Source organism: Folsomia candida, unplaced genomic scaffold (assembly GCF_002217175.1).
Source record: "Folsomia candida strain VU population unplaced genomic scaffold, ASM221717v1 Fcan01_Sc037, whole genome shotgun sequence".
Classification (NCBI taxonomy): Eukaryota; Metazoa; Arthropoda; class Collembola; order Entomobryomorpha; family Isotomidae; genus Folsomia; species Folsomia candida.
Genome location: NW_019091229.1, coordinates 1 through 19,060, shown reverse-complemented (window position 1 = coordinate 19,060; position 19,060 = coordinate 1). Strand labels below are relative to the sequence as shown.

The 19,060-nt window shown below is 34.9% G+C and overlaps 6 protein-coding genes across 6 annotated transcripts; 1 reads left to right on the top strand and 5 right to left on the bottom strand.

Annotated features, from left to right (window-relative positions):
* The first annotated feature begins 138 nt into the window (after positions 1–138).
* On the top strand, positions 139–3,872 carry LOC110861050 (zinc finger protein 568). The gene is made up of 8 exons (XM_022110161.2): positions 139–285; positions 434–504; positions 583–956; positions 1,052–1,301; positions 1,390–2,214; positions 2,658–2,960; positions 3,041–3,131; positions 3,227–3,872. The coding sequence occupies exons 3-8, from the start codon at positions 590–592 to the stop codon at positions 3,806–3,808; spliced, it is 2,418 nt and encodes an 805-aa protein (XP_021965853.1). The 5' UTR covers positions 139–285; positions 434–504; positions 583–589; the 3' UTR covers positions 3,809–3,872.
* A 306-nt stretch (positions 3,873–4,178) lies between these two features.
* Positions 4,179–6,932, bottom strand: LOC110860979 (RCC1 and BTB domain-containing protein 1). The gene is made up of 7 exons (XM_035860851.1): positions 6,076–6,932; positions 5,893–5,964; positions 5,436–5,789; positions 5,253–5,377; positions 4,640–4,746; positions 4,427–4,557; positions 4,179–4,345 (listed from the first exon to the last, which is right to left on the bottom strand). Exons 4-7 carry the CDS (start codon positions 5,309–5,311, stop codon positions 4,208–4,210), a joined length of 435 nt encoding a protein of 144 aa, XP_035716744.1. The 5' UTR covers positions 5,312–5,377; positions 5,436–5,789; positions 5,893–5,964; positions 6,076–6,932; the 3' UTR covers positions 4,179–4,207.
* Positions 5,445–6,695, bottom strand: LOC118432879. Its single transcript, XM_035860870.1, has 4 exons — positions 6,464–6,695; positions 6,076–6,392; positions 5,893–5,964; positions 5,445–5,789 (listed from the first exon to the last, which is right to left on the bottom strand). Exons 1-4 carry the CDS (start codon positions 6,693–6,695, stop codon positions 5,445–5,447), a joined length of 966 nt encoding a protein of 321 aa, XP_035716763.1.
* A 120-nt stretch (positions 6,933–7,052) lies between the features above and the next one.
* On the bottom strand, positions 7,053–8,374 carry LOC118432922 (kelch-like protein 30). Its single transcript, XM_035860850.1, has 5 exons — positions 8,216–8,374; positions 8,010–8,137; positions 7,797–7,903; positions 7,384–7,514; positions 7,053–7,297 (listed from the first exon to the last, which is right to left on the bottom strand). The coding sequence occupies exons 2-5, from the start codon at positions 8,069–8,071 to the stop codon at positions 7,163–7,165; spliced, it is 435 nt and encodes a 144-aa protein (XP_035716743.1). The 5' UTR covers positions 8,072–8,137; positions 8,216–8,374; the 3' UTR covers positions 7,053–7,162.
* Positions 8,216–10,289, bottom strand: LOC110861114. Its single transcript, XM_035860848.1, has 4 exons — positions 9,936–10,289; positions 9,417–9,721; positions 8,690–8,758; positions 8,216–8,584 (listed from the first exon to the last, which is right to left on the bottom strand). Exons 1-4 carry the CDS (start codon positions 10,165–10,167, stop codon positions 8,375–8,377), a joined length of 816 nt encoding a protein of 271 aa, XP_035716741.1. The 5' UTR covers positions 10,168–10,289; the 3' UTR covers positions 8,216–8,374.
* Positions 10,290–10,634: 345 nt separating this feature from the next.
* LOC110861102 (RCC1 and BTB domain-containing protein 1) lies at positions 10,635–13,299 on the bottom strand. Its single transcript, XM_035860849.1, has 8 exons — positions 12,944–13,299; positions 12,494–12,864; positions 12,255–12,323; positions 11,722–12,084; positions 11,533–11,657; positions 11,327–11,433; positions 11,108–11,238; positions 10,635–11,033 (listed from the first exon to the last, which is right to left on the bottom strand). The coding sequence occupies exons 4-8, from the start codon at positions 12,034–12,036 to the stop codon at positions 10,896–10,898; spliced, it is 816 nt and encodes a 271-aa protein (XP_035716742.1). The 5' UTR covers positions 12,037–12,084; positions 12,255–12,323; positions 12,494–12,864; positions 12,944–13,299; the 3' UTR covers positions 10,635–10,895.
* Positions 13,300–19,060: the final 5,761 nt, after the last annotated feature.

Sequence of the window (19,060 nt, the reverse complement as noted above, 5' to 3'; positions counted from 1 at the left end):
TTAAACTGTTGATTGATATGTAAATATTTTTTGTCAAATCCGACCAGCACATATTTTTGCATGCAAACATTCTAAAACAAAGAGAAATACGGCACCACCAAAAGTGGGAAAAGTGTAATTTGCCATCAGTTCATATTGTGTTTACACACTGCACACTGCACACTTCGATCGGAAACATTAAACATTTCTAAATTTTACCTGTATTAAATAGCCTGTGGTTTTTTTAAATGTGTAATGGCAAAGCTATTAATCAGTTACCTATATGAAGATAAGACAGTTTGCGGGGTAAGAAACGCGTTTTTTAAGAATAACAAGTTTGAAATTGTGGCGGATTACAAATTGTAATTTACAATTTTTGTTGAATGTGAATATTGAATTTTGATTGAAGCAACAATATTTTTTAATTTTTTTATATATTTTTATGTATCTACAGGAATGGGTCGCGTGGGCAGACGGATAACCGCAAATTAAACGAATACTTTGAAAGCAACAAAACAGTTCATGGTAAAAACAATTTAATTTACAATCATTTTTCTAAAACTTGTCTTTAATTAAACTTACATAACTAAAATTTCACCCCAGTGTCACCATGACCAATCGAATTTGTCTCCTGTGTCTAAACGTTATCGTGAAGGATTCATCCCCAAATTTTAATAATGACGACAACTCAACGACGATTAAAATTGTCACCCTTTACGAATTGTTCCACCCATTCTGGGACACCAATCGGAAGAAAATTAACAAATATAAAGATGATACCGAGACCTGTTCCCTTTGTCGAAGTTGTTCATTCGCGACACGAGAGGCGGAGGAAATTCGCGACCAGATTACCAATTTGGAGGCTCGCCTTCGCCAAAAAGTCGACACGATTAAACTCACTGTTTGGAAATCTAATTCAAAAGACGAAAATGGGGACGAATTAGTGAAGATTAGAGCGATTCGAAAATATTTAATGGGTAGGTTTACCGAAGCTTGGCGAAAAAATTGCAAAAAAATCCCATTTTAGGTTTAGTTAATATTTAATACTTTAATTGAATTTTTATGTTTTTAGACGAAAATCCAGCCAACATCCCCTCTGAATTGGGAGACATTCGTGTGAAAGAAGAACAAGTACACGAGGATGATTCTGCCGGTCTCTTCTTGGACAATTTTCCATCTCCCTCTGGGGATGACGATCGCCCCCACAAGGAAGAAGTCCACTCTGACCCAGATTATTCCTTTTGTATCCTTCCAGATCTCAGTGTTCCCGTCAGCGTGCGAGGCCCCAAAAAGAAGAAGCAACCTCGACCACCCCCAATTCGGTACATTGATCTTTATTATTCTTTATACATACATTTCATAAATTTCCAGGATTTTTCTTACATACTTTTTCATTGTACTTCTTTACAGCCCATCAAAAACCAAAAAGTCTATACCGGAAGTTCCCGTGAACGAAGAATCTCAACCCTCCCGTCGTCGTTCCACGCGTCCCGTTAAACCCACAATGTCCAAAAGCTTGAAGGAAATATTCGCCGACGACGAATCAGAAGAAGAAGAAGTCGCACCACCGCCCAAAAAACAATCCATGAAACGAAAATTTTATGATTCCGATGATTCCGATAACGAAGATGATCCCGAAGATTCCGATTATTCCGATGGTTCCGACTATTTAGATGAATCCGACGAGCCGTACGAGCCACCTACTGAATCCCCCAGCAAGAATCCGGTCCCCCCGCGGTCCACGCGGTCCTACGAATGTTCCATGTGCGCCCGTCCTTTCTCTTCGGAAGATGACCTCATAGCCCACTTGGCGCAACAAATGGTCACCTGTCCCCTCTGTCCAAGCACGTTTTGCATGTCCGGGCTGCGGGACAAGCATGTGAAGGAAACTCACAGCACGACGCGCCCCTTTCACTGCCCCCACTGCAAGAGGAAAACCCCCTTCCGCCGTGAAAACGGCCTCGCCGCGCACATTTACATGAAACACGAAACTAACGAGAAGAACCACACGTGTTCCCAGTGCGATAAGAAGTTCACTCTGGAGGAAAATTGGAAACGACATGTGGACCTGCATAAAGTCGAGAAGACACGACCCTTTGTTTGTGACGTGTGCGATTATCGGGTCACTACTCGGGAGATTTTGGATAAACATTGGCAAACTCATGTTCATGTGGAAACGGTGTATAGGTGTGACCAGTGCGATTTCAAGTGTCGTGCAAGGACCTCGTTAACCCGGTAAGGAAGTTATGTGAAAAAATTTAATGGGCGTACTCACGACCAGGTTCTATTCATGAAAAAACTTAATTTGCCAATAGTTTACGAAATTAAAAACCATTTTGTAGGTCAAGCTACAACTCGTTTAGAAATAATTGTAACATGTTACTAAATAATTGGGATATTTATTACAAGTTCGCATCGTTAGCACAAAAATTTTAATTGTAAATTCATTTGCGAGCTTTCTCATCTCCAAGACTAGTATTTCTAAAATTCATGTGGTGATACGAAACATGCAAACTTTTAATAAATATCCCCAATGTTGCGAAATAATTTTACAGCCAAAGTTTTGTGAAATGTTCCAAATTTCGCAAGTTCTGCACAATTTTCAATCTTTGCGAAATTTTTTGAGTAAGTATGTCGATAAATTATACTAATCAATTTTGGATGCATTTAATTTCCAGGCATAACCGATTCCACACCGGAGAGAAGAAGTACAAATGCACCCACTGCGAGGAAACCTTTATCGACTACCATTCCAAACTGAAGCACATTCACGCCCTCCACGAAACCACGCCTTTGCACCAATGTCACATTTGTCCCAAGCGTTTCTTCTCCGCAGGAAAGCTCAATGCACATTTGAGGGGTCACGAGGACAAAAGTCTGGTACCTTGCGCCTCCTGTAACAAAGAGTTCAAAACCGTTTTAAAAATGCAAGCCCATCGCGTCGAGGTGCATGGAGACGAGGCTTTCATTTGTGACGAGTGGTACATAAATTAATAATTTAAATAAATTTAAATTTGCGAAATTAATTGCGAAATTAGAAAATCGTGTTTTTTTCTTCTAGTGGGGGCAGCTACGCGACCTTAAAGGCGTTAAAAAGCCACAAAGCCGTTCATTTGAGACCAGTTCCGACTGAAAGGCTGTTCAAATGTGACGTAAGGATTAGTCAATTACTTAACCCTTGGGATTAATTAATTGTAATTTCAATAAGCTTTATCAGAATTAATTAGTTAATTAATTTCATCCCCAGGTTTGCGATTCCGCCTTCCGCACAAAGTCTACTCTCGCGGGGCACATGAAAACCCACACCGGCGAAGGACCGCGTTACCCTTGCCCCACCTGCGGGAACCAGTACCGATCAAAGGGCCACCTCGATCGTCACCTGATCCACATTCACAATGTGGATTACGAGGGGGAAACGAAACATAAATGTGTCCCTTGCGGAAAAGGGTTCCCTAAGAAGGAATTGCTGGACTGGCATGTTCGCCAATTGCATACCGGTGACGGACCAAAGTACCCCTGCACCCATTGTGACGCGGCCTATTCGGACAGCACGATGTTGACCTGGCATATCCGAGGTCACCACGGAATTATGGTGGGTGGTCTAAGGAAGCATAGCAAGACGTGGAAGGTGACGAAGAAGAAGAAGCAGGGGACGGATGGGGGGTCAAATCCTGGTGGAAGTAATGTGGGTCGACCTATCAATAATTTGACGGGGGTGGGAAGATCGACCCAATTCGTGGAGTCGGTCATACCGGATCCAGCGGTCATGGATTCTTCTACAGTCGACAGAGCGGTGTGGGGATTGGGTCAAAATGTTTGGTTGGGATGATGGCAAGGTTTTATAATTGTTTGTATCTTTATTAAAATAAATTGTTTATTTATTAATGATGCAATAATGTTGAAGTACAGACAACTTATTTATGCAATTTTCGGATTTTTTTCTAAATACAGACGATTTGAAGTTTAGTATAATTCATAATGTGTACAAATATCGAAGATACACTAATATTTATGTACATGCGCATTACTTGTTATACGTCTTATATATTATGATAAACTGAAATGGAAAACTAATAATTACGTTAACATTGAATTAATATTATTAATGTCAACAAAAACAAAGCCTAAATTCTCGAGTACAGATTATTTTCTATCGATGCATGTCATAGTATTTCAAAAATTTTAGAGGTATGTATACATGCACAAAGTAAAAATATTGCTGGGGCCTTTAATTTCGGTAAAGTGACGCTATCGCTAATTTGTCGAACGCTTCTCTCCCCAACAAATCGACCAACTCGGCAGAAGACAAGGTTTCACCGAAGATTCGATTGTCCAGAATAACTTTTGTGACCTTCTCCTCCAAATCCTATATTGATAATAAATTACTTAATACTTATTAATCAATATTCATTTTACATGAAATCACAAATTCATGCAAACCACGAACCAGGGCGTTGGCTGAAGCAGCATTTCGAAGCAAAAAGAAGGCATTCTTCTTGTTGATATTTTGCATCAGAATTTCCTCACATTCTCGCCGAATGATCACCTCGCAATAGGAATCAGCTAATTTCATGAGGCCTAAAAATAATAACAAGTCACCAATTTTAAAGTTTAAACTAATAAATATCTGCTTGCATTCAAGAAAATAGTACAAATTTACCAGTTAGGTTTTTGTAGTCGAAATTCGAGAAAGGGACCCTGCCATGGTAAATGTAAAACAAAAGACCTTCAAATACCTCGTACTTGACACCCTTGATGTAAACGAACCTGCAAAAATTCACCAACAAAAAAATTTGCACACCATTTGAGAAACTATTAGAAACTGCACATTTCCATGATAAATATATTTAAGGCGGCTCTACTTCATTTTCATCGAGTGTTTAGTCTCACTCAACCCGTGCTCCATGTGTTTAAATGTAATTTCTAAAATGGCATCAACTTCATGAGTGTTGAGATAAATGCAACTTTTGATAGCTTAATGTAAAGCTAATTTTTGGTGCTACAAAACCTTGGTGTTTTGAAAAATTCGAAAATTCATTTACTATTTTTGCACACTAAATTTCTTCAAAAATGAATTTTCTAATTTTTCAAAACACCAAGGTTTTGTAGTACCAAAAATTAGCTTTACATTAAGCTATCAAAAGTTGCATTTATCTCAACACTCATGAAGTTGATGCCATTTTAGAAATTACATTTAAAGACATTAACACGGGTTGAGCGAGATTCCGCGCGAACGCGTCATCCACAACAGTCTTAATTTGAAAAATACTCACGACCCATCAGCCTCAGTCCACTCGCAGCTAAACATTTTTTCAAAATATTCACTCCTCATCGACAAAATTAATTTGTGTGCGTAGATGAATTTCCCTTCCACGGAAAATTTGATATCTGTATGTTTCTGTAAAAATGTCACGTTTTAAAATACTTTTCACTCTCATACAATGTCACTCACTAACCTTTGTCAGCTACAAGTTGGCAATGTCATCACCCACTTTTCGTGGTTCACGTTCAGGTTCACGGGCGACCCAAATAGTTCGATAGCTGGTCTGACATATTTGGGCGAAAGATTCGTCTAACGAAGCAGACTTTGTAAAGAATTGCGCACTCAAGGGAGCCGTTCCCACATAACAACCAAAACAGACGCTAACATCCTCCGTCCCACAGGTTGCGATGTTTTTGACGTTTTTGTAGTTTGAAGACGGCAACCACACTGGATCCCACTTCGCCGTGAATGAGCTTGCAGAAAAGGTCCATGAGTGCATCATGCCATCAACAGTCAATGCGAAAATGGTACTTTTGCTTGCCGCTATCTACACATAAATAAGTTGAGGTAAGTCATATAAGTAAGCTTAATAATATTATAAAAATGCATATGGATTTTTATATTTAACTAAAACATCTCGTTAAAATTACCTTCATAACTGGTGAGGAGGTACTTAGAGCCGATTTTTGTGGCGAACTTCCGAACCATTTCCATTCGAAAAGCTGTTTAAAAACAAGTACTGATTGGAGTTAGTACGTCACGTCAAATTTAACCCATCCAGCACTTATGCCACATCCTGGACATTGTACAGCTAAATGCATGAACAAGCTTACCTCCCCATCCACAGTTAAGACGACCTTCAGATAACCATTGCCCGCCACGGAGATAACCTTCTTGTTATCAAATTTCTCTCCTGCAATCAAGGTTGGTTCGGGTTGCCAAAGCCAGTGGTGAACATCGCCATCCGAAGTTAATGCCAGGACACACCCATCTGATGACGCCACTTGCACGACTTTCTTTCCGGTCAGACTGCCCGATACAGCTACCGGGTGAATAATGGAAGATTTCTGAGAAACTGCATCTGGGCAGAGCCATGAGTAGAGTCGCCCATCCTCCGTTAAAGCCAGGCTAATTGATCCCATAATAAATTCTAGAAACAGACTCATAAAATCATTTTGTCTATATGAATTCTTAAAATTTCAATTAAAATAAATGTAACACCTTTCACTCGGACGCCACATAATTCCGGAACCCGGGTAATTTTCACCCCACCGCCATCATCTCGGAAGAAGTAATAAGTCTGGTCCGCAATGGTGACGACGAATCCTTCCTTTTCGTTTTTGGCATGTGCCAGTTTCGCCGTTTTTAAAATCTTATCTCCTTCCGGTCCCGGGTCGCTAAAAATTTTCCAAATGTGCAACTTCTTTTTTGGAATGATAACATGCTCCTCCATTGTCATGTAATTGATAAGATGGGAGATGGATGGTTGAAATGAGAAAAAAATGGTAATTTGCAATTTTATTCCCCAAAATAATTCCGGTAATAATTAGGGTTTATTTTCGCGCTAGGTGTCAAGGTCATAAGCTGGGGAAACTGAGACATGAATTTCATTCAAGAGGGCAATTGTCTAGACTTGCAGAGAATTTATTATGCACGTCACGTTACTATTCTTAATTCTTTTTAATTCGAATTACTAAGCTAAATTTAAATTTCTGAAAATAAAGATACATTTTGCCTAAAGCTCAACCTTGGTATTACGTCTGATATATTTTCACTTCATGCCAAAAACTATACCTTCGAGTACGTACAAACCATTTTCCGTTTATATTTTATATTTTCATTTATTAGTCATTTTATTTCTAAAATTTTAGAACTTATATATAAAACAAATTGTTGTTAAATCTTGACTTTAACTCCAAACTATCGACAAATCGCCGCCATCGCCAATTTGTCGAATGTTTCTCTCCCCAACAAATCGACCAACTCGGAAGAAGATAAGGTCGCCATGAAGAGACCATTCTCCAGAATAAATTTTGTCGCTTCTCCCTCCAAATCCTACATGGGTCATGGACCATTATAAAAATTAATTATTGACAATGAATAATTTTAAAAAAAATTATCAATTCGCTTAAATCACGAACCAGCGCGTTGGCTGCAGCAGCATTTCGAAGCAGAAAGAAAGCATTCTTCTTGGTGATATTTTGCATTAAAATTTCGTCACATTCTTGCCGGATCGTCAAGTAGCAATAGGAATCCGCTAATTTCAGCAGCCCTAAAAATAACAAAAAAACAATCAATTAAGTTATGTTTTAACGCTAAACTTAGCGTAATCACCAAAACGTCTTATTTCGCATCGAAACTCATTTATCAAATTTGCGAAGCCCAAGATATTTATATCGTGAGGGGATTCGCAATACTTCGCAAATTATGTTAATATGCTCAATTTGCTCAGTACGGAAACTATTGCGGTGTATCGAAGTCATCGCATGCCACTATAGTACGCTCACTAATAAATACTTTAATTCCAGCAATTGTATGGCAAGATATCCCTTACCAAAAATGTTTTCGTAGTCGAGCTCCGAGAAGGGGACCTTGTCACGATAAATGTAGCTAAGAAGACCTTCAAACACGTCGTACGTCGTATCCTTGATGACAACAATGCTGTAAAAATTCACAAAATAAATTTTGCACACCATACGTGAACAATTCAAGATTTCTGTATCTGAAATTGAACATGAATATGTATATTTTTTTAAATTATACTCACGATGACCCCTCCGCCTCGGCCCACTCTCCGCTAAACATTTTCTCGAAATATTCGCTTCTCATCGTCAAAATTAGTTTGTGCGCAGAGATAAGTTTTCCCTCCACGGAAAATGTAACATCCGCGTTTTTCTATGAAGTTCGTAAAATAAGAACGTCCCGTTTTAAAATACTTTTCACTCTCATGAAATTAAACTATATGTAGCTAACCTTGGTGCTCCATAAGTTGGAAATATCGTCGCTCACTTTGTTTGGTGCAGATTCATGTGCGACCCTCACAGTTCGGTAGCTTTTCTGACAAATTTCAGCAAAGCACTCGTCCAACGAAGCAGATTTTGTAAAAAATGGGGCACACCAAGGAACCGGATTTTAAAAAACGTAACACCCAGAACGGTTGCCATCCTTGAACTCGACAACGCTAACGTCCTCCGTCACAGAGGTTGCGATATCCTGGACGTTTGTGTAATCTGAAAGTGTTGACCATACTGGATCCCCCTTCCAGCGATTTTCCGACAAGGCCCCCGAGTGAATCGTCCCATCAACAGTCAAGGCGATAATGGTACTTTTGGTTGATGTAATCTGCACACAAATAAAGGACAATTTGAGTTAACTACCTACATAAATGTGCATGCTAAATAATACAGCTCTTCTGTATACCACATCGTCCACATCGTAATTAATTACCGTTTTAATTGGTGAGGAGGTACTTAGAGCTGATGTTTGTGGCTCGCTTCCCCATTTCCATTCATATAGCTGTCAAAAATTAGTTTTCTAATTGAATAACACGTGTCAAAATTTAAGTGCTGAGAATCATACGTCGGATATGAATGAAAAATGACTTTTTCCATTTATTGACCTACAGTCGCCAAACTTTCTGAGAATGTTTATGGTCACTAGTAGGTCACGTAGGTCAAAGCATATTTTCTCATATTTATCATATTTTCTGGTTTTGGGACATATTCATATTCCCGATCATATTTCGGGCTTTTTTCGTTCATTTTATCATTTTTGGTCAAATTCTAAGATTTGGCAACCAAATCGACAGAAAATGCAAAAAATTCAGTTTTCTCACAATTATTCATTGTGAGAAACTTTCAGAAATTTATGTTCACTTTCGCCTAAGGCGATTTAATTCATTCGGAATGAATTAAATCACCCCAGAACTTGTTTAATTGATAAAAATTGAACATTACAAGAAAATATACCAAAAAATTAAGCCAAAAATTTGTAAAATAGTCTATTTTATGGTCATATTTTGGGGATTTTTACGGTCATTTTTCATTCATATTTTGAGGTTTTATCATTCATTCATATCCGACGTCTGCTGAGAATAATGCCAAGTTAATTTGACCCTGGAATACTATGTCAAATTAAGCTGCACAACTCCAGGATGCATTGTCCATGAACGTACCTCTCCATCCTCAGTTAAGGCGACGTTCATATAATTATTACACGCCACGGGGATAACCTTCTGGTCACCAAATTTCTCCCCTGGAATCAAAGATGGTGCGGTTTTCCAAACCCAGTGATGAACACGGCCACCCAAAGTTAATGCTAGGAGACGCTCTTTTGATGACGATGATGCCACTTGAATTACTTTCTCTCCGGTCAAACTGCCAGCTTCAGCAATGGGGGAAACGGTGCTGTTGGCCATGCGCCACGAGTAGAGTCGCCCGTCCTCCGTTAAGGCCAGGCCAATCGCTCCAATAACAAATTCTGGAAACAGGAAAAACTTACATTTAGTAGATATTGAGGGTAGTCACTATTTCTTCGCATTCTTTTAGTATTTTTCGTATTGCAAAATAAGTTACGACTGTAACTTGCAAGCGCAGTAAAATCATATTGTCGTCGAAAATTACGTTACTGATATTTATGAAACTTGACCCATTGCCTTTTTTTCGTGTACTATTTTATTTTTTACGACACTCACCTTTCACTCGGATGTCACACAACTCCGAAATTAGGCACATTCCTGCCCAACATTCGTGACGGTCAAAATGATAAGTCTGGTCCCTCATGGTGACGATGTACCCATCTGTTCCGTGGGCGTGTGCTAACTTCGCAACCTTTAATACATCCCCGTTGCCCATGTCGCTAAAAACATTCCAAATTTTCAACTTCTTTGCTGGAATGATGCCATGCGACGGGGTTGGGGACTCCATTGTTATTTATTGACTGGTGAATTTAAGTTGTAAAATAAATGACTGAAAAGGACAAAAAAATTTATTTTTTATGAAAAATTGTGCAGCAGGTTTGTCTTCGTCCCAGGCGCCTCAAGCTGGGGAAGTTGAGACAGGACTTACACTTTTTGATAATATATTTCCGAGTCATTCTTAATTACTAGTTCGAATTAATATCAACTCAGTTTTTCTTTTCCATCCCGCGCTGTTATCCTTCCCATGCTATTAGTATGGTAGGGATACGAAGCGGGAATCAAATTTTTGGTGAAGTAATTCTGAGTCAGTAGTACGAAGTTTAATTTTTGAAAATACATTTTTCCTGCTTAAATTTGTTATTTATTGTGCTGATTTTAACTCAATTATTTTCCCTTCATGCCTGCCTACATACGCATTCTGTTGCATAATTGAAAGACATGAAATCTCACTAGGCTCAAGTAAAAAGAACATGATTCCCAAGTTGTAAATTTTAATAATATCTAGTTAAGTATAAATCAGATCATATTAAATTATTAACTCGACTATGAAATGAGAGTGATCGAGTATTCCCAAAATGTATACATACATTTTCTAAAACATACAGTCAATTATTAATAATGTCAATAAAAACTAAACCTAGACATTCGAGTACAAAGTACACATCATTTCCATTGCTGCATGTCTTAGTATTTCTAAAATTGTAAAAGTAGCAAGCAAAATTGTTGCTGAGCTCTTCAATTCCGGTAAAATGCCGCCGTCGCCAATTTGTCGAACGCTTCTCTCCCCAACAAATCGACCAACTCGGCAGGAGACAAAGTTTCACCGAAGAATTGACTGTCCAGAATAACTTTTGTGACCTTCTCCTCCAAATCCTAAATCCACAGATTATAATTAATTATTCAAAATGAATGAATTATTCAAATCACAATTGACTCAAACTACAAACCAGAGCGTTGACTGAAGCAGCATTTCGAAGCAGGAAGAAAGCATTCTCCTTGTTGACACTTCCCATCAGAATTTCCTCACATTCTCGCCGAATTGTTAAGTCACAATAGGAATCAGCTAATTTCATCAGGCCTAAAAATAATCAATAAATTATGCTTTTAATTATAGACCACTAAATAAATACTTTGATTCCATAAATCATGCGGCAAGGTTCCTTTACCAAAGAGGTTTTCATAGTCAAAATTCGCGAATGGAATCTTGTCATGGTAAATGTAGAAGATCAGCCCTTCGAATATGTCGTGATTCGTATCCTTGATATCAACAATCCTGTAAAGAATCACCACAAATACATTTTACATATTCTATTTGCTTGATTAATTGAACATTTCCATCACAAATATGTATTTTCTTAAACATTATACTCACGATCCGTCTGTCTCGGCCCATTCACCGCTAAACATTTTTTCAAAATATTCACTTCTCATTGTCAAAATTAGTTTGTGCGCAGAGATGAGTTTCCCTTCCACGGAAAATGTAACATCCGCATTTTTCTATGAAGAAAAAAGATTACAAATTTTCTAAATATTTCCTTAGCCCCCTAAAATATCCACTAACCTTCGTGGTCCACAGGTTGGAAATGTCATCACACAATTTACGTGGTTCAGGTTCACGTGCGACCCACATAGTTCGGTAGCTGGTCTGAGAAATTTGCGCAAAAGCCTCGTCCAAGGAAGCAGATTTTGTAAAAAATGGCACTGTCCAAGGGGCCCGATTTCCCACGTAACGACCTAAGCAGGTGTTAGCATTCAATTCGACAACGCTGACATCCTCCGTAACACAGGTTGCGACCTCTTTGACGCTTTTGTAGCCTGAAAACGACAACTCTTCTACAACCGTGGTGGGGTTCCCAGAAACGGGTAACGGCTGCATCGATCCATCAACAGTCAGTGCGAAAATGGTACTTTTGCTTGCCGTTATCTATACGCAAGTAAATGACCAGTTGAGTTAAACTCCGTTTCACGCTTAGGGAGTTCAGCGCCACAGGCAAGGAGCAGGAGATTCCCATGTTATTTTAGTGTGGCGATAACATCACCCAGCGTGAACCGGAGTTTAAATATATATGTCCAAAAATTATGCATGTCAATTACCTTCTTAATTCGTGAGGAGGTACTTAGAGCCGATTTTTGTGGCTCGCTTCCCCATTCCCATTCAAATACCTGTTGAAACATGTTTAAAATAGTTTGCTAATAGAATTGTTCTTGTCGTCGTTAAATTTATACCACCATGCAGATGTCAAAAACTCAAAGCATTTAAAATCCTAAGCATTTTTGATCATGCATTGTGCAATTTAAAATTGAATAATTTTACACCGAATGCATTAACATACCTCTCCATCCTCAGTTAGGGCGACGTTCAGGTAATTATTACACGCCACGGAGACAACCTTCTGGTCACCAAATTTCTCGCCTGCAATCAAGCTTGGCTCCCTTGGCCAATCCCACTGATGGACATCGCCCCCCAAAGTTACTGCCAGAACATGACGTCCTCCTGATGACGCCACTTGCACTACTTTCTCACCGGTCAGACTGCCCGTTACAGCTACAGGGGAGGGAAAATCGAAGGGTTCTGGATGTCTCCCGGTATCGAGGCCCTTCAATGCGCTCGCAATACACGAAAGAACACCGGTGACCTTACGGCACCACGAATAGATTTGCCCATCCTCCGTTAAGGCTAGGGTTGATAATCCAATTATAAATTCTAGAAACGGCATAAAATTCATATTTGAGAAAATGATGCACAATGCACAAGGTCTTTAAATTTAAATTAAAATGTGCACCTTTCACTCGGACGCGGCACAATTTTGGAATTGTGACAATTTTCACCCTACCACCATCATTACGGAAGAAGTAGTAAGTCTGGTCGTCCGCGGTTACGACGTACCCTTCCCTTTCGTGGGCATGTATGTGCCAATTTCGCCGTTTTCAAAATCTTGTCCCCTTCAGGGCCTAGGTCGCTAAAAACTTTCCAAAGTTTCAGCTTCTTTGCTGGAATGATGATGCCAGGAGGGGATGCTGACTCCATAATTGAGTAATTAGTTAGCTATCAGCTTGATAAGATGTGAATGGATTGTTGAGAAAAAAGTTAATTTTTTATTTGTCAAAAAAATGCGTCTGATCAGCCGGCAGGGATTTGTCTTCGTGCTCTTTCAGGTGGGGAAATTGAGACATGATTCACATTCACGATGTCATAATCTGAGAATTTGCATATGAAAACGTATTAATTTACATGTTTAATTTTTTTTAGATTTTTAGAATCATTTCTTGAATAAGTTCCAAGTGATCCAATATTTGTCAGATTTTCTATATTTTTACAATCAGTAACAGAATTACTATTATCGATGTAGCTGCCACAAATTCTGAATTTGTGGCAGCAATCTGGCAGCATTCATGAAATTGAAATTCATGAGAATAAATATTATGTAAATTTACTTGATGCCTAGTAGAAAATTATTTTTCGCAAGCAAGTAAATATACCCATTTATTTGTTTTCCAACTCAAAATATGTTTATAATTTTACACTTTTTATTTATTATGTACATACTTCAAACCGCGCTATGGGGCCGTCCATAAATTACGTAACGCAAGAGGGGGGAGGGGGGGGTCATGGGAAGTGCGTTACGAATTGTTACGAAGGGGGTGGGGGGTATAAAAAATTTGTTACGTAACACATTTTATAAACTGGACTAAAATTCGCCAAATATGATACGCCGAGCATATTGAATTCATGTCATCCAAAAGATTTCAGTGTACGCATGTAAATATACATTTTTCATTAGTTTTCCAGGTGTAAATTGAGAAAAGGTTGCATTACAGTGGGAAATTTTAGGGCGGAACCGGTCAAGGAAAGGGGGGGGGTAACGAGTCCATCGTTCGCTCTGTTACCAAGAAATATACGAAAAAATCTAGTTTATTTTTACATAGATATGTACAACCAGATCAATTCATTTGCAAAAGTTTGCGGTCAAACTTTGACCTTAAATATCTCAAAATGGAGTAACCGAAATGATCTGGTTGTATAAGTAAAAATAAACTGGATTTTTGGCTCTATTTTGTGGTAACAGAATGAGCGATACCCCCTTTCCCTTCAACGGTGCCGCCCCAAAATTCCGCACAATGCATTGCGAGTGCTAAGTAAATCACCTGCGGTGAAATCAAATTTATGTTACGTTACGAAGGGGGAGGGGGGTAGTCGAGAAGCGTTACGATGCCGTTACGAGGGGGAGGGGGGTCTAAAAAATGACGATTTTTGCGTTACGTAATTTATGGACAGCCCCTATTGAAATCGCTAATTTTAATTTGTACTTAATTTGCAATCTATATTATAATTTCGAAAAGTCCGTCCCGTGAAATTTTCCGTGACATCCCAGCATTCTGATTGGTTCCTGGCTTTCTAGGTGCACCAATCAGGAAAGAGATAAGATTTCGGATTATGGTTATGAATATGATTATGAATATGGTTATGGATATGATTATGGATATGATTGTGAATATGATTATGGATATGATTATGAATATGATTGTGAATATGATTATGAATATGATTATGAATATGATTATGGATATGATTATGAATATGATTATGAATAAGATTATGGATATGATTATGGATATGATTATGAATATGATTATGGATATGATTATGAATATGATTATGGATATGATTGTGAATATGATTATGGATATGATTATGAATATATTATGAATATGATTATGGATATGATTATGGATATGATTATGAATATGATTATGAATATGATTATGAATATGATTATGGATATGATTATGAAGATATGATATGATGGATATGATTATGAATATGATTATGGATATGATTATGAATATGATTATGAATATGATTATGAATATGATTATGAATATGATTATGGATATGATTATGAATATGATTATGGATATGATTATGAATATGATTATGGATATGATTATGGATATGATTATGAATATGATTATGGATATGATTGTGAATATGATTATGGATATGATTATGAATATGATTATGGATATGATTATGAATATGATTGTGAATATGATTATGGATATGATTATGGATATGATTATGAATATAATTGTGAATATGATTGTGAATATGATTATGAATATGATTATGAATATGATTATGAATATGATTGTGAATATGATTATGGATATGATTGTGAATATGATTATGGATATGATTATGAATGTGATTGTGAACATGATTATGGCTATGATTGTGAATATGATTATGGATATGATTATGAATATGATTGTGAATATGATTATGAATATGATATTATGGATATATGAATATGATTATGGATATGATTATGAATATGATTATGGATATGATTAATGGATATGATTATGAATATGATTATGGATATGATTGTGAATATGATTATGGATATGATTATGAATATGATTATGGATATGATTATGAATATGATTGTGAATATGATTATGGATATGATTATGGATATGATTATGAATATAATTGTGAATATGATTGTGAATATGATTATGAATATGATTATGAATATGATTATGAATATGATTGTGAATATGATTATGGATATGATTGTGAATATGATTATGCATATGATTATGAATGTGATTGTGAACATGATTATGGCTATGATTGTGAATATGATTATGGATATGATTATGAATATGATTGTGAATATGATTATGGATATGATTATGAATATAATTGTGAATATGATTATGGATATGATTATGAATATGATTGTGAATATGATTGTGAATATATTATGAATATGATTATGAATATGATTATGAATATGATTATGAATATGATTGTGAATATGATTATGGATATGATTATGAATATATTATGAATATGATTATGGATATGATTATGAATATGATTGTGAATATGATTTTGGATATGATTGTGAATATGATTATGGATATGATTATGAATATGATTATGAATATGATTGTGAATATGATTATGGATATTATTGTGAATATGATTTGATATATTATGGATATGATTATGATTATGATTGTGAATATGATTATGGAATATGATTGATTGAATATGATTATGAATATGATTATGGATATGATTATGATATGATTGTGAATATGATTTTATGGATTATGATTATGAATATGATTATGGATATGATTATGAATATGTATGATATATATGATAGATATGGATATGATTATGAATATGATTATGAATATATGATTGTGAATATGATATGGATTATTGGATATGATTATGGAATGATTTGAATATGATTATGAATATGATTATGAATATGATTATGAATATGATAGAATAAGATTGTGGATATGATTATGGATATGATTATAATAATTGGAATATGATTATGGATATGATGTGAATATGATTATGGATATGATTATGATATGATTATGAATATGATTGTGATGGATATGATTGTGAATATGATTATGGAATATGATTGATTGAATATGGTTATGAATATGAATTATGAATAATGATTTATTGTGAATATGATTATGGATATGATTATGTATATGAATTGTGGAATATGATTATGGATATGATTATGGATATGATTATGAATATGATTATGAATATGATTAGTGAATATGATTATGGATATGATTATGATATGATGGTATTTATGGAATGATTGATTGTGAATATGATTATGATATGATATGAAATATGATTATGGATATGATTGTGAATATGATTATGGATATGATTGTGAATATGATTATGAGATATGATTATTTGAATATGATTATGATTATGATTATGGATATGATTTATGAATATGATTGATTTGATATTTATGGATATGATTATGAATATGATTATGGATATGTTATGAATAATGATTATTTATGAATATGATTATGGATATGATTATGAATATGATTAGGATATGATTGTGAATATGATTATGGATTATGATTATGAATATGATTATGAATATGATTGTGAATATGATTATGGATATGATTGTGAATATGATTATGAATATGATTATGAATATGATTATGAATATGATTTATGGATACTGATTATGCAATATGATTATGGATATTATTATGTATGATTATGGATATGAATTATGAATATGATTGTGGATATGATTATGGATATGATTGTGATTGATTATGGATATGATGTGAATATGATTAATGGAATATGATTATGAATATGTTATGGATAATGATTATGATATGATTATGGAATCTTATTATGAATACTGAATTATGGATATGATTATGAATATGATTTGCAATATGATTATGGATAGATTGTGAATATGATTATGGGAATGATTGTGAATATGAATTATATAATGATTATGAATTGATTATGAAATATGAATTCTTGAATAAGATTTATGGATATGGATTTATGGATATGATTATGAAAAAAAAAAATTTATGAAATTGTGGAACTATGAAATTATGGATTGATTGTGAATATATTATGAATATGATTATGGATATGATTATGGATATGATTATGAATATGATTATGAATATGATTATGGATATGATTATGCAATATGCATTATGGATATGATTGTGATATGATTATGGGATATGATTAATGGATACTGATTATGCATATGATTGTGAATATGATTGTGACATATATTCATGAATATGATTATTGATATGATTATGAATATGATTATGATATGATTGGTGAATATGATTATGGATATGATTATGAATTATTATGATATGATTATGGAATATGTTATGGATATGATTAATGATATGAATTATATGGATATGATTGGGTGTATGTTATGGATAATGAATTATTGAAATATGATTTATCGGATATGATTTGAATTATGATTGTGAATATGATTATGGATATGGATTTGGATTGATTATGATATTATTGGTGAATAAATTGTGAATATGATTATGGATATGATTATGGATAGATTATGAATATGATTATGGATATGACTTATGGATATGAATTATGAATATAATTGTGAATATGAATTATGGATATGTTTAAATGAAATATGATTGGGGTGAATATGACTTGGATATGATTATGAATATGATTATGAATATGATTATGAATATGATTGTGAATTGATTATGGGAATATGATTGTGAATATGATTATGAAATATGATTATGAATATGATTATGAATATGATTTGGATTATGATTATGAATACTGATTTATGGACTATGATTGTGAATTGATTATGGATATGACTATGAAATATGATTATGGCTTATGATTATGAATATGATTGTGAATATTGATTATGGATGATTTGGATATGATTTATGATATAAATTGGTGAATTGATTGTGAATATGATTCATGGATTCTGATTACTGAATAGATTAATGGATATGATTGTGATATGATTATGGTACTGATTATGGATATGATTATGAATATAATTTGTGAATATGATTATGGATATGATTTGTGAATATATTTGAATATGATTATGATATGATTATGACTATGAATTATGGATTATGATTATGAATTGATTATGGTATTATTTTGAATATGATTATTGGATATGATTTGATTGATTGGTGATATGATCTATGGATTATGATTGTGAATATGATTATGGGATATGATTTGTGATTGTTTTGGATATGAATTATGGATATGATTATGGAATATGATTTGAATAATAATTGTGAATAGATTGTGAATTGATTATGGATATGCATTATAATATGATTATGGATACTGTGTGAATTGAATTATGTAAATGGATTACTGATGATTAGAATATGATCTATGATAATGTGAATATGTTATGGATATGATTATGATATGATATGAATTATGATTTGAATTGATTTATGAATAAGATTTCGGATATGATTATGGTTGATTATGATTGATTTTG

What these genes read in the sequence shown, in the direction of transcription:
- LOC118432922 (XM_035860850.1), bottom strand. Translation starts at nt 8,071, where the DNA reads ATGAGAAGCGAATATTTCGAGAAAATGTTTAGCGGAGAGTGGGCCGAG. An exon ending in GCCGAGGCGGAGGGGTCATC is followed by an intron (nt 7,904 to 8,009) that starts GTGAGTATAATT and finishes GAATTTTTACAG; the next exon opens with CATTGTTGTCATCAAGGATA. An exon ending in CGACTACGAAAACATTTTTG is followed by an intron (nt 7,515 to 7,796) that starts GTAAGGGATATC and finishes TGTTATTTTTAG; the next exon opens with GGCTGCTGAAATTAGCGGAT.
- LOC110861050 (XM_022110161.2), top strand. Translation starts at nt 590, where the DNA reads ATGACCAATCGAATTTGTCTCCTGTGTCTAAACGTTATCGTGAAGGAT. An exon ending in GCTTTCATTTGTGACGAGTG is followed by an intron (nt 2,961 to 3,040) that starts GTACATAAATTA and finishes TTTTTCTTCTAG; the next exon opens with TGGGGGCAGCTACGCGACCT. An exon ending in AAAGGCTGTTCAAATGTGAC is followed by an intron (nt 3,132 to 3,226) that starts GTAAGGATTAGT and finishes TTTCATCCCCAG; the next exon opens with GTTTGCGATTCCGCCTTCCG.
- LOC110860979 (XM_035860851.1), bottom strand. Translation starts at nt 5,311, where the DNA reads ATGAGGAGTGAATATTTTGAAAAAATGTTTAGCTGCGAGTGGACTGAG. An exon ending in TGGACTGAGGCTGATGGGTC is followed by an intron (nt 4,747 to 5,252) that starts GTGAGTATTTTT and finishes GAATTTTTGCAG; the next exon opens with GTTCGTTTACATCAAGGGTG. An exon ending in CGACTACAAAAACCTAACTG is followed by an intron (nt 4,558 to 4,639) that starts GTAAATTTGTAC and finishes TATTATTTTTAG; the next exon opens with GCCTCATGAAATTAGCTGAT.
- LOC110861114 (XM_035860848.1), bottom strand. Translation starts at nt 10,167, where the DNA reads ATGGAGTCCCCAACCCCGTCGCATGGCATCATTCCAGCAAAGAAGTTG. An exon ending in GTGTGACATCCGAGTGAAAG is followed by an intron (nt 9,722 to 9,935) that starts GTGAGTGTCGTA and finishes TCCTGTTTCCAG; the next exon opens with AATTTGTTATTGGAGCGATT. An exon ending in CCTTAACTGAGGATGGAGAG is followed by an intron (nt 8,759 to 9,416) that starts GTACGTTCATGG and finishes AATTTTTGACAG; the next exon opens with CTATATGAATGGAAATGGGG.
- LOC110861102 (XM_035860849.1), bottom strand. Translation starts at nt 12,036, where the DNA reads ATGCAGCCGTTACCCGTTTCTGGGAACCCCACCACGGTTGTAGAAGAG. An exon ending in TGACTATGAAAACCTCTTTG is followed by an intron (nt 11,239 to 11,326) that starts GTAAAGGAACCT and finishes GATTATTTTTAG; the next exon opens with GCCTGATGAAATTAGCTGAT. An exon ending in CTGCTTCAGTCAACGCTCTG is followed by an intron (nt 11,034 to 11,107) that starts GTTTGTAGTTTG and finishes CTGTGGATTTAG; the next exon opens with GATTTGGAGGAGAAGGTCAC.
- LOC118432879 (XM_035860870.1), bottom strand. Translation starts at nt 6,695, where the DNA reads ATGGAGGAGCATGTTATCATTCCAAAAAAGAAGTTGCACATTTGGAAA. An exon ending in TCTTAACTGTGGATGGGGAG is followed by an intron (nt 5,965 to 6,075) that starts GTAAGCTTGTTC and finishes GTTTTTAAACAG; the next exon opens with CTTTTCGAATGGAAATGGTT. An exon ending in CCTCCTCACCAGTTATGAAG is followed by an intron (nt 5,790 to 5,892) that starts GTAATTTTAACG and finishes ATTTATGTGTAG; the next exon opens with ATAGCGGCAAGCAAAAGTAC.